The 12891-nt window shown below is 63.1% G+C and overlaps 1 protein-coding gene across 6 annotated transcripts; it reads left to right on the plus strand.

Annotated features, from left to right (window-relative positions):
- Positions 1–2382: 2382 nt before the first annotated feature.
- Hrh3 (histamine receptor H3) lies at positions 2383–8184 on the plus strand. Of its 6 annotated transcripts, none has more exons than XM_021255210.2 (4): positions 3450–3970; positions 4885–5051; positions 6215–6975; positions 7604–8184. In XM_021255210.2, the coding sequence occupies exons 1-4, from the start codon at positions 3721–3723 to the stop codon at positions 7641–7643; spliced, it is 1218 nt and encodes a 405-aa protein (XP_021110869.1). In that variant the 5' UTR covers positions 3450–3720; the 3' UTR covers positions 7644–8184. The 6 variants fall into 6 exon arrangements, with proteins under 6 accessions (XP_087053736.1, XP_012926315.1, XP_021110869.1 ...); XM_021255209.2 differs by having other exon boundaries at positions 3692–3970; positions 6215–6618; positions 6715–8184; XM_087197610.1 differs by lacking the exon at positions 3450–3970 and adding an exon at positions 2383–2602 and having other exon boundaries at positions 6215–8184.
- The last annotated feature ends 4707 nt before the right edge of the window (positions 8185–12891 follow it).

The raw sequence follows: 12891 nt of genomic DNA on the forward strand, positions 1-12891 counted from the left end.
GGACTTCTAACCCTACAGAGCCCAGAGCTTCAGAATGACCTGTTTAACAGTGGATCACTGAGAAGGATCCAAGCGGCCCACCTCTGTCATCCTCCTGGCTCCTCAACTCCTATGCCCCTCTTGTTGGAGATGTAGTGCCATGGAAGGGTCTCTGATTCGTGATCCACATCCTGTAGGACAGCACCCTCCCCACAGGCCATTGTCCCCAAGCTGTGTGCCCATGGGGGATCAGTCCCTGCCTCCTGTGAGGCCAGTTCCTCCTGGAAGGTGTGGCCAGCAATACGGCCCAGGTTTCCTGGCCCTGGGCCATTCTAGCCCCTTCTTTGCTGGGAAGTAGGCGCCCTGGCCGGACGTGACACCTGTGGATCAGGACTCCGTGAGCCCATGCATCATGGTGTAGTAAGAGAGGCAAACCCTAACCTGGACCAGGTACACATTGGGGATCCTGTGAGGACCAGGTCGGCAGGGGCCCAGTGTGTCCTCCAGACAGTGCCTTTGGCAGCTTGGAGCTGGACTGGGGCTGGTGGTCCTGAGCCCACATCAACCTCAGTGTGGCCACTGTGTCTGTGTGTGTCAACGTTACTCCTTGGTGGTGGATGCATTCTGGAGTGTGTTTGCATGTGACACAAAACCCATCATGCTGGGCCAGGGATTTAGCTCAGTGGTTCTGGCACCTTCCCCGCAAGGGCAAGATCCCGAGTTCGATCCCCGCTACCAAAAAAACCAAAAACCCATCATGCTGTCACCTACGGCCACACACCAGGCCCATGCCAGTGGTTCAGAGCTCCTGATCTCAATCTCCAGGCCTTTCCCTCCCAGAACCCTGACCCACCTGCCAGGACACTGGGCACTGCTCCTGAAATTGTGGTCTTACTGGCCACCTTCCTTTTCCTACACAAAGTGTACACCTCAGCCACTCCTTGGGACAGAGTCATCGAGGGCAGAAAGCCACACGGAGACTCCCCATTCACATGCATGGCCTAGGCCGAGTCAGGGCCCTGCCGCAGCCCTGTGTACAGGTGCTGGTCGCAGTGGTATGCCTACTGGCCTCATGGGCCTCCAGTTGAGGCCTGGGCCAGGCATGTGGTTGTTGAGACAGTGGGTTCCAGGATCCCAGGAGGGTAGGGGGCTTGTAGGTTCTGAACAAGGGCAGCTGGTCCTGCCCACTGTTAGTGCGTCAGGGGGCTAGTAAGGTCATGTGTAAGTGTTGGCAAGGAGTCTGGACAATAGGGGCGCCCACCACTAGCAGCCACTGTCATCAGACCCTGGGCCCCCATTCCCACTGGCCTTCACTTGCAGAGGAGGCTCTTCAGGCTCAAAGAAATATGGTGACTCACCCCGAGGTTACATGGTCAGACCCTCAGAGATGAATCCACCCCGACCCGAGCTGGGTGCCCTTAGGAGAAGGTCTGGAACCCTGAGCTTGGCGGCTTTCTCGGGTGACATAGTACACAAGCACACCATCTCTCCTGGTTGTGTGATGGACATTCTGTTAGCACACCACCTTAGGCTGCTGTTCCCCAGAATGTGTACGGAGCGATGGTGGGTAAGCTGTCCCGATGCAGCTACTGGGCAGAGAGCCCCCCAGGGAAGTGCCCCCCGCCCAGGTGGTCAGGGGTGGGCAGTGAGGAGGTATTTGGAGTTCTGGACATTTGTGGATGAAAGATGGAGAGGAGAAATGTCAGCTGGACATTCCCCATCCCCGGGGCCCCGGGCCTTTGCTTGGGGTATCAAGCTTGCTGACCATCACCAGGGCAGATGTGGCGGGGTGACAGACCTCACAGACCCTTGTTCACTTTGCCCCTCAGCTCTAAACAGAGAGTGGTTCCCACCAGGTGCCAAGGTGGGACACTGAGGCCCCAGCTGGTGAGTGAGAGCCCCCACCTACCCCGTGTCCAGAGACCTAGGGGCACATACAGCTCATCTGGCTGGAGCTGGCCTTGGGGGTGGCAGAAAAGGGCCTGGTAGAGACCGCTGGCCAGAGATGGGGGTGGAGCCCCGACCCCACAGGCCGGGCAGGCTGCACAGTGGTGTCCCAGTTTGCCCCTGGGCCTGTGCCTGAGCCCAGCACGCCCCTGCTCAGGGGCAAACTGGGTGGAAAGCTAGGGGCCTGTGGGAGGCGATCAGAGGCCTTCCGGGGAGAGGCCGAGCTGGACTCAGCCCTCCCCTAGGCAGTGCCCCAGCGGCGGGAAATAGCCAGCTGGCTGGGGCCACGGTCTGGGGCTCAGCTCTGCCACCGCCGAGCATCGCAGCGAGCAGGAGCTCCCTGACCCACTCCCCGAAGTTCGGAAGCGCCGCTGGGCCGCTGCCAGTGTGGGGCGCCGGTGCGCGGCGCTGGGTCCCTCCGCAGCCCTCCCCGCAGCCGCTCCCCACCCCCTCCCAGACTCATTCCTGTCCTCCTTGAGGCATCCGCGATGTGCGCCGTTGGCAGCCAAGCGGAGTCGCTGCTTCCCTCTCCCTCGGGCGCTGTTCCCTGTCTGCTGTCTGATGTCTGACTGTTTGCGGTCCCAGCTTGTCGCTGGGCGGCTGTTCCCCGGCTGAGGGTGGATGCGCGTCTGAGCGTGGGCATGTCTGTCTGTCTGTCTGCACTGAGCCGCACCAGGTAACTCTGTCCTTGACCCGGTATCCAAGCACGTGTGTGCAGGGTGGGGGGGTGGGGCGCCGCCCTCTGGCTCTGCCGCTCCACCCCCTCCCGCCGCTGGCGCTAACGCGGCAGCTGCTGCCGGGCTGCGCCCCTAGCGCAGTGACCTCGCCCGTCCGCTGCAGCGGGGACCGGCCCAGCGCGCTGCCCAGCCCGGGCCCTGCGCGCCTCTCCGAATGCTCCTCCCCGCACCGGAGCCTCCTGAGTCCTGGGCGCCCTGATTCCGGCTGGGTGTGTTTAGCCTCGTCTTCCCTTACGTAACCCACAGCTGTGGGTGCCTTGCGGGTCACCGTGGACCCTGCTTGAGGCCTTGCCCAAGGGAGGACTGAGACCAGGGTCCCATGCATACGGGGGTGTGGGCCCCTGGCCAGGAGCCTCTCAGAGACCCCTCCTCAGGACGTTATTCCCCAGGCACCCGCTTCTTCAGAGCGGGAGGTGAGGAGGGGCCCGGCGGGCGGCCCTGCACGGGGTGCGGGCGTTTCCCCCACTGTCCCCCCATGTCCCCCCGGGCTCCCGGCCTCCAACGAGGGCCGGGTCGGGGTCACTGGGGCCAAGACGGTGGGGAGGCCGAGCAGGTGGGGCTGGTCCCCGGGCGGGACTGCGGGGCCACCCCAGACACCGGGCCCGGCCGCGCCAAGCCCGGGCTCCAGCCAGCCCGCCGGCCGGCGGGCACGCGGCGCTGTCCGTGGTGCTGCCTCGCGGGCGGGGCGGGGGCGGGGCGAGGGCCCCAGCCAATGGCGGGGGCCCTGCGCGGGCGCGGGGGGGGGGGGGCGGCGGCTGGCTGGGCTGGGCGCACTCGCCGCGCGGCGCTCGGGGTGCACGGACGAGCCGGCTTGCGCGGGCTCCACTCCGCTTCGGCTCCTCCGCTGCTGCGGCGGCCTCGCGTTCCGGCCCAGCCCCAGCACCGCCCGCCCAGCTGCGACCCGGCCCCGCGGACCATGCGCCGCGCGCCCCCCGGGGGACCGGGCCGGGCCGACAGCCAGCACAGACGAGGCCCCCGGGCCGGGGCTCCACCCGGACGCCCAGGTCGCAGCCCGCGCCCTGCCCCGCGCCCCGGCGCCGCGTGAGCCTACGGGGCCATGGAGCGCGCGCTGCCCGACGGGGTGTCGAACGCGTCGGGGGCGCTGGCGGGAGAGGCGGCGGCCGCGGGCGGGGCGCGGGGCTTCTCGGCCGCCTGGACCGCGGTGCTGGCCGCACTCATGGCGCTGCTCATCGTGGCCACGGTGCTGGGCAACGCGCTGGTCATGCTCGCCTTCGTGGCCGACTCGAGCCTCCGCACCCAGAACAACTTCTTTCTGCTCAACCTCGCCATCTCCGACTTCCTCGTGGGTAAAGCCCCCCGACCCGCCGCCCAGGGGCCCGGGCGCTGAGCCCCGCAGGACGGGACCGGACCGGCCATGCTCGGAGCGCGGACGGCGTGGCGCCCTCCTCCGGGTCCGGCTGGGGCCAGGGGCGCGGGCGAAGCTCCTCGCCTCCCAGGCTGGACGGGGCCGCGGAGAGACCTCCCCGGGAGGGCCTGGAGCGGCGGGTGCTCGGCGCAGCGCGGGGCGCAGCGGGCGCGGGTGCAGCGCCGGCTGAGGCGCCTCAGCCAGACAAAGGCTGCGGCGGGCTCGGGACCCGGAGGGCGCGGGGAGGCGCGGGGAGGCGCGGAAGGGCACCTCTTGGAGCCCGCTGGGGAAGGGGCTGCGGGGCGCGGGGCGGGCGCAGGGCGGAGGAGCGCGCTCTCACGTGTCCGCGCGCTGCTGCCGGCTGGGGGGCGGGGCGCGCAGAGGGGCCGAGCGCCAGACACCTGTTGGGGCTGCCAGATGCTTCTCCCAGACACTGCAAGCCGGTTTTGGCGGTGGGAGTGGCTGGCGCGGCTGGAGCCCAGAGTCATTTACGCCAGGAAGGAAGGCTTTTTGGATTTTTAAGCTGAGGATGGAGGCTGTCCAACACCCAGGGTAGGGGCTGGGTCCAGCGTGGAGGCTGGGGAGACAGGAAATGCTCTTCCTCCTTCCCCTTGGGGGCTCCAAGGGCCAGACAGAAGTCCAGGGGTCCCCACGCCTGGTCCTCCCTCCTGTTCCCAAGTCCAGGGACCACTGGGGTCGGGGCTGAAGGCCTGGGGAATTGGAGGAAAAGATAAAGATTGCTAGTCACAGGCGGTGCCTGCCCTGAGAGCCCCAGGCCTGCCCTCTTTCCATGTGCTTGGTTTGACCCCAAGCCCCTGTCAACCATAGCTCCTTACCAGCCTCACTCTCCCGCAGGGGCCTTCTGCATCCCGCTGTATGTGCCCTACGTGCTCACTGGCCGCTGGACCTTCGGCCGGGGCCTCTGCAAGCTGTGGCTGGTGGTGGACTACCTGCTGTGCACCTCTTCGGTCTTCAACATTGTGCTCATCAGCTATGACCGCTTCCTGTCTGTTACCAGAGCTGTGAGTCCAGGGATACAGGCGCTGCGTTTCACTGAGGGGGGCATGGAGAGGGGCAGGGGCCTGGTGGGCTTGATCCCTGCTGGTCTCAGACCTGACATGTGGGCACTCTTTAGCCACGTGCCCACTCAGGGGCCATTTGCTGCTAGAGGACAGGTCCTGGCATGGCAGGAAACAGGGAGCCTGACCCGTAATCAGATGCTCCTGCGGAAAGGGGTTCACTGGCCAGCCTCCACCCTGGGGTGGGTCCAAAGTGCCTGGAGCTGAGAGGACCTGAGTGAGCAGGCCAGGAGGGTGGGCTGCAGCGCCCAGCTGCACCTGTTCCCCTTGGTGGAGCGGCTGTTATGAGGTAGCCCTGGACCTGCCTGCATCTGTGGAGTAGGAGCTGTGTGGATGGCAGTGATGGCTGCCCTCCACCCCCAGGCCTCATCAGGGGAGCATGTTTCAGGCCTAGGAAGATTGTGGGACAGAGTGCAAAAAGCACAAACCTGGGATCCTCTTGAGTCCCTCCTGCCCACCCTGAGCCACCAGGGACTTGGGGTAATCTTGGGCTGTTGTGAGGTTAAACGAGGTAGCGTCCAAGGGTACCCAGCACAGACCCTGGCACATGGCAGGTGCGCCTGGACCCATGGAGAGCTATAGCTCTGATCATTGCTCTGTCATCCCCAGGGTGAAAGCCTTGGCTGATGTGGGTGGGGAGTTACAGGTGCTCCTCACCCCTCCTCTGGGCGTCCCATCTGGGACCCCAGCTGGGTCTTCGGCCCCTCCTGCCCCCCTGCCCCCTGTGGGCTGCTTGGCCTCTGTGCTTAGAGGTTGGAGACTGTTGGTGAGGACTAACCTTCATCCTGTACTCCTTCCAGAGGTCCTGGTGGACATACTGGATGCTTGGTTACTATGTGTGTGCGCGCTGGAGGTGGCTGATGCTCAGTCTGGTGCCAGCATACGGGGCCCATGATGGGACACTGGGAGAGCTCACTGCTGGTGGGATTGGTAAAGAAGCAAGGTGTGCGTGGATTGCCTGGGAAGTTCCAGGGCTCTAGGAGGTGTGGCCAGACGTTAGCCAGCCAGGGCCCACTGGGAGAGGCGGGGGAGCAGAGAGCGAGGACTGGCGCTGCAGGTGAAGGGCAGACACAGAGACCCTTCCTCACCCAGGTGTCCCGCTGCAGGTCTCCTACCGGGCCCAGCAGGGCGACACGCGGCGGGCGGTGCGGAAGATGGCGCTGGTGTGGGTGCTGGCCTTCCTGTTGTATGGGCCGGCCATCCTGAGCTGGGAGTATCTGTCCGGGGGCAGCTCCATCCCTGAGGGCCACTGCTACGCTGAGTTCTTCTACAACTGGTACTTCCTCATCACAGCCTCCACCCTGGAGTTCTTCACGCCCTTCCTCAGTGTCACCTTCTTCAACCTCAGCATCTACCTGAACATCCAGAGGCGAACCCGCCTTCGTCTGGATGGGGCCCGGGAGGCTGGTCTAGAGCCCCCTCTGGAGGCACAGCCCTCCCCACCCCTGCCAGCCCCTGGCTGCTGGGGCTGCTGGCCAAGAGGGCCAGGGGAGGCCATGCCACTGCACAGGTATGGGGTGGGTGAGCCGGGCCCTGGTGCTGAGGCTGGAGAGGGAGCCCTCGGGGGCGGCAGTGGTGGAGGTGCCGCAGCCTCGCCCACCTCCAGCTCTGGCAGCTCCTCGAGAGGCACAGAAAGGCCACGCTCCCTCAAGAGGGGCTCAAAGCCCTCTGCTTCCTCGGCATCTCTGGAGAAGCGCATGAAGATGGTTTCCCAGAGCATCACTCAGCGCTTCCGGTTGTCACGGGACAAGAAGGTGGCCAAGTCCCTGGCTATCATCGTGAGCATCTTTGGGCTCTGCTGGGCCCCGTACACACTGCTGATGATCATCCGAGCTGCCTGCCACGGCCACTGCATCCCTGACTACTGGTACGAGACATCCTTCTGGCTTCTGTGGGCCAACTCGGCTGTCAACCCTGTCCTCTACCCGCTGTGCCACTACAGCTTCCGCCGAGCCTTCACCAAGCTGCTCTGCCCCCAGAAGCTCAAGGTCCAGCCCCATGGCTCCCTGGAGCAGTGCTGGAAGTGAGCTCGGCCACTCTCCTCACGGGCTCTGTTTCCTGGGCAGCCCCAGGCGTGAGCCTCACATTGTCTGCGGCCCATGCTTTGTCACGGCAGCTGCTCTTAGACCATTTGTCCTGCACCGAGGGCAGCCTGGTGGGTTGGCTGGGACCTCACTAGCTGAACTGGAGTGTGGGTGGTAGGCTCTGCTCCCGTACCGTACTTCCATCCCAGGACAACCCCCAGGTCTCAGGCATGTGTGAGGTGGTCCCACGGACAGGGCAGTGCCCAGTGGTGTCACCTTTTTCACACTTAGTGGTTGGTGTTCTCAAAGTGAACACTTGGTGTGTGTACCAGCTTCCCACCCAGCAGTGTGCTCCTGCACGCGCACACACCTGTACACCTTCCTCCCCAGACAAGCCCGGGATGCTGCCCTCGCTGCTGTCTGTCTCTTCCTTAAGCCCAGGGCCTGTTTCTTCATCCGTCTTCCCTCCAGCTTTCTGCCCCGCCAGTGTCAAGGGCCCCGGGAACCATGAAGCAGTTCTCTGCTTTTCCATTCTGGGTGTTTTCAGGAAGATGAAGAAAACACGTCTGTGAACTTGATGTTCCTTGGATGTTTAATCAAGAGAGATGAAATTGCCGAGGAGCTCAGGGCTGGATTGGCAGGTGTGGGCTCCCACGCCCTCCTCCCTCTGTGCTGCGGCTTCCGCCGAGCTGTGCCAGCTGCCTCTGCCCGCCCTGCCCCCGGGCTTGGGACGATGGGATAGCCCCACCATTGGCTCCGAGCGCGTCCAGAGCCCTGTGATGCCTGCTCAGCTGGCCGGAGACTATATCACCAGTCCCTTCTGCACAACCATAATTTCCTTGGAGTTACTGGGTAGGAGGGAACCTGGCTATACCCTAAGGATCCTGAGCCTTGCAGGGACAGTGAGCAGATCAGGGCCAGGGGACACCCAGGGGAGCCCACTTTGCCACCTCCTGTACACCTGCCACAGGCGCTCTGCATGCTCTGCTGTCCTTGTGCCTGCTGTGCTGCCCCTGCCAACGTGAAGTCACAATAAAGTGTATTTTTTTATTGGTGCTGATTCCTGAGTACTTTGTGGGGGTGGTCAGAGCTCCCGTGGTCTGGTCAGAGACCCCAGTGAGACAAGACCCTCAAGAGGTGGACGAGGGGCCTGGGGTCTTGGTGCAAGAAAGCCTGGGTCTGCCATCCCGGGGACGAGGGCCCCCACTGCTAGGCGGGAGACCACCCCACATGCTGCCAGCCTGGAGAACATGCACCTGAGGCCCCCACTTGATGCAGCCAGCCCGCCCTGGGCAGCAGCTGTGTCCTCAGACACGACCTTGCAATGAGGGCAGGGCTGCACTCCAGCAAGACCCAGGGCAGAGGTCAGCCTTGACCATGGTTAACACACTAGGGAAGAACTGGCCAAGTGGCGGTAGAGGAGCTGTAGTGACCAGAGCAGGCTTCTGGCAGCTCGAGGGGGCACTGGGCAGGGGAGGGGACGGGCCTGCAGCAGGAGGGGGTCTTTACTAGAGGTGCCATCCTGGACAAAGGCCTCAAGGTGGGACCAAAGGTGTAAGATGGGCCCAGTGGGAAGAGGAGAGGCAGGCGGTGGGTGGTGCCGTCCTCAGGAGCCAACGATGATGAAAGGCTGACCCTCACCCGGGGGCCCAGAAAGCACTTAGAATATTGGAAAATGCGACAAGCTGAGAGGCCCCATCCCTCTGACTCTAATTCTCACCTGACCCTGCCACCTTGCTGGGCAGGGCTCTCGCTTTCCCTTCCCTGCCGCCTCCCAGGCCAGTCCCTTGCAGCGGGGCACCCTGGGGTCTCTACGTGGTGGGCAGCTCCTCCACAAAGCACACCTGCACCAGAACTGATTCGCAGCACTGCGGGGGGGAAGGCAGCCCGCAGAAGCAGAACCCTTCCTCTGCAGACTTTTCCGCACACCCTCAGCCATCCCTACACTGCCGTTTTCTGAACTGCCTGGAAAACTTCCCTCCAGTTTAAATTGCACCCTTGCCCCTACAGCTCTTGCTCCCTCCTGACTCTATTCCTGCCACTTCCTGTTCAGGGAGGAGCCTCTCCTTGGGCAGAAGGCATGCAGCTCTTCTGTAGTGAGCAGAGGGAGGGTTGAGGCCAGGGACACGGTGTCCCCTGTGCCCTAGGCCCGGACCCTGTGCCGAGAAGTGGGGAGCAGGGAGGGCAGGGAGCATCCGCCCAGCTCTGGGAGGCCCTGTGGCCCCTCCTCCAGACACTGGCTTCCTTGCCCTGCACCACCTGCCTGGCCCCAGTGCCTGTCTGTCCCGCAGCCCGGAGCTGTCTGGGAAGGACAAAGAACGGCTGGACAGCAGTGGGCGCTTCCACACAGCAGCACAGCCGGAGCCTGGCTGCCCCTCTGCCTGGCCCTGCTAAATGGCTACAAATTGGAGGATAAAAGCACAGGCTTTCAAGCAATTTTGCCTTCAATCTCTGGAAACTGCTGCCCCTGGAGCTTCTGTGCGGGGACAGGGAGGAGAAAAGAAAGACACAGAGCCTATTGGGCCGGCGTCTGCAGCAAACAAACACACTGAGGGGGCCTTCTGCAATCCCAGTGTGCGCTGGAGGGGACAAAGCTGCTGCCTGGGGCCCAGCAGCACAGCTGTTGTTTACTGAGCACCTACTGTGTACCAGGAACTGCAGCAGGGAGGACAGGACGGTGGCTGGAGCAGAACCACACAGCCAAGAGAGGTCCAGGGTCAGCTCACCCCTGAGCTGCGGGGAGCTGACCCTGGGCTAAGCAATGAGGTCCACCTGGCCAGCAGCAGGCAGAGGAATGGGCCCTCAGGGCTGTCGCTGGCTGCATGCGTTGGGCACCTTGCCCCCAGGGATCAGTTTTGGGCATCTGCCTCGTAGCGCTCCTTCCCAGCTGGGATGGAGGCTCTTGGCTCTCGGGGAGCCCGGCAGGCAAGCCACCCCTACTTCTGCGAAGTTACTGGGACCCAGGGGCATGAGGAGGAACAGCCAGAGCCCCCGGCAAGGCTTCAGGGCCTGCATGACTGCTGGGCACCACCTCTCTGCACCGGCAGCCTTGTTGCCAGGTGTGGGGCCCAAGGAGCCTCCACCTATAGTTACTGGCAACCCTCATAGTGTGGCGCAGGCTCTGTGTCCTCGTGGGATCCCGAGGGGCAATCGTGCTCTCCATTCTGTAGCTGAGAGCCAGGCCAGGAGGGATTCACCCACCACTGGTGCGGAAGCCGGGACTCAAAGCCAAGCCTGACTGATGCCCACGTTCTCTCTGCTCTGTCGCACTCTCCCTGGGCACCTACGGTGTGCCGGCACCACAGTGTGCCGGTGGCTGAGCTAGCCCGCCCTGCAGGCCGTTTCCTCCTGGGGAGCTGGGCCCGAGCCCCGGCCACTTGTGAGCATGGCGGCCCATAGGGTGTCCCCACGCCGGGGTGGAGTACGGCATCCAGGAGAGATTCCGTGAGCTCTGTTGACCTGGCTGCCCACTGCATGTCCCCCATTGTGCTGCCCTAGGAGGGGGGTGGGAAAGCACCCCCTGCAGACTCACAAACGTGAGCCAGGAGAAGGGAGACTTGGCAGGATGGCAATGGAGCCTCAAGACCAGTGCCCAATTTTCCAGGTCACAGGAAGTGTGCTTAGAAGGGAAACTGAGGCCAGGATGAGCTTGCCCCAGCCTAGCCAGCCAGTCTGCATTGAGCCTGGAGTGAGCTGCAAGCACCCTAAGGGTCGTCCGGGCCCCACCTTCTCCTCCCAGCTGCTCCTGGGGGCCAGGCAGTGGCTGTCAGGCCTCAGCTCCTTCCTTGCAGATCAGGCCAGGCCTTGCCGGCTGAGGGGGCTGCTGGGCCCAGTGCCCACTCTCCTGCCCAGTGGCAGCCCAGCAGGGCCCTCACCCCCTCGGGCCGGAAGTGGCTCTCGGCTCCCCAGCCGTCCTGTCATTACCGAAATTGCTCCATTGTTGGCAGTGCTGGCACCTGCCGCCTTGGACAGCCCTGTGCTAACCTGCATTAAGCCCCAAGTCCTGCCTCCCAGCGGGCAGGACAAAAAGGTGGTGGGGCTCTCCCGGCTGCAGACCTGGGGGCGTCTCCTGCTCCATGCCCCCCTCTCTCCACCCTCTCTTGTGGGCTAGGAGCAAGCGTGTGTTCTGGAGCCAGCTAGACAGGAAGTTCTGTCTGAATAGGGGGATTCCTGGCTGTGACCTTGAGCAGGTTGAAAGGTCCCTCAACCCCGCCCCCACCCCAGGACCAACAATCCCTCCCTCACCGGGATCTGGTGAGGACAGAAGACAGCGGGACCTCTTGCTCCTGGTGTCCAGGCCCTGTGGTACATCCTGTCACCTGTGCTGGGATGGGGACATGCAGAGCCTGAGGACCCTAGAGGAGCGGAGGTCAATGGTTGGGGTCAAGCTCCAGAAGTGCCCGAACTTCCTCTGGAGGACACAGGGACCCGGGAAAGGGGAAGAGCCAGGGATGGGCGGCATCCCTCCCCGGTGCCTGCCCAGGAAGGACGGTGGGGTCATCACCAAGGGTACGGTGCTCAGCCCCAGGTACCGAAGATGGCTTCGGGTTGGAACGGCTCAGTCCTGCCTCCATTTCCCTTCCTTCGTTCCTTCCTTCCTCCCCCTTCTGTCTTTCTTTCTGTCCTGTGTATGTGTGTGTGGTACTGGGGATGGAACACAGGCCTTTTGCACTGAGCCACACCTTTAGCCCTTTTAAAATATTTTTTACTTTGCTAAGTTGCCCAGGCTGGGCTCAGCTTCCCACAGTGCTGGGATTGTAAGTGTGGGCCACCACACCCGATTTGAGCCCTTGTCTTTAACTCATCTAGTCCTCAGTATAGTGTGTTCTGCCATCCTCATTTTATACATGAGGAGACCAAGGCACAGAGAGGCCAAGTAGCCTGCTGCAAGTCACACAGCTGACGAGCACCTGAACTGGGCTATTTCTTCCTGGGACCACTTCCTGGCTCCCTAGGCTCTCAAGGTCACCCTCTTGTTCCTCTCCTAAGCCCAATGTGCTGGACACTGCCTCAGAAGTTCCGCTCTTCTTTGGGACAATCATTCTTCCCTCATCCAGGTGGCTTAGGATGGGCTGGGATCGCAGGCACAGCTGGTCAGATGGCCAGGATAGCTTTGGGTGGAGCACAATGCAGCCCCAGCAGCCCACAGCTGTCCTGAGCCTGGCTGGGGCTATCCAGGCAGGATGGGCTTTCCCCACTGCAGGAGATCTGGCAGCCCCCGAGGAGGAGGAGGCTCGCCTGGTGTGGCCCTTAGGCCAGAAACCTGAAGCGGGGGCACCTGGAGCCAGCTGTGCCTGAAGCTGTCCTGGTGCTGTTTCACAGGTCACCAAATGACTCTTTCCTGAAGCCACACAGGTGTGTTCTTTAGTTGTGACGCCCAGCACTACTTGGCGCAGCTGGCACCCTGCCATCCTGGAGTTGGGCAGATCACTCCTGCCCACGATGCACCTGTGTCTTTGGTTAATAAAATAACAGGGAGGGCCGGGGATTTAGCTCAGTGGCGCCGTGCCTGCCTTGAAAGGGCAAGGTCCTGAGTTTGATCCCTGGTACCAAACAAACAAACAAACAAATAACCAGGGAGTTAATTATTTAGGAGCTCATGATTAGCTGTTTGTCGTGCACACTGGTAGGAAGGCAACCTTTCGCCACCCTGGCCTCTGGGGGGAGTGGTGACATCCTTCCTGTGACGGAATGCTGTGAGGGATCCTGGGCCGGGCCGGCACCTGGTCTTGAACCCTTCGTCCATGAGGCAGGCTGCC

Source organism: Heterocephalus glaber, unplaced genomic scaffold (genome assembly GCF_053883595.1).
Source record: "Heterocephalus glaber isolate CG9 unplaced genomic scaffold, H.glaber_assembly_v1.0 deba00001673, whole genome shotgun sequence".
Lineage (NCBI taxonomy): Eukaryota > Metazoa > Chordata > Mammalia > Rodentia > Bathyergidae > Heterocephalus > Heterocephalus glaber.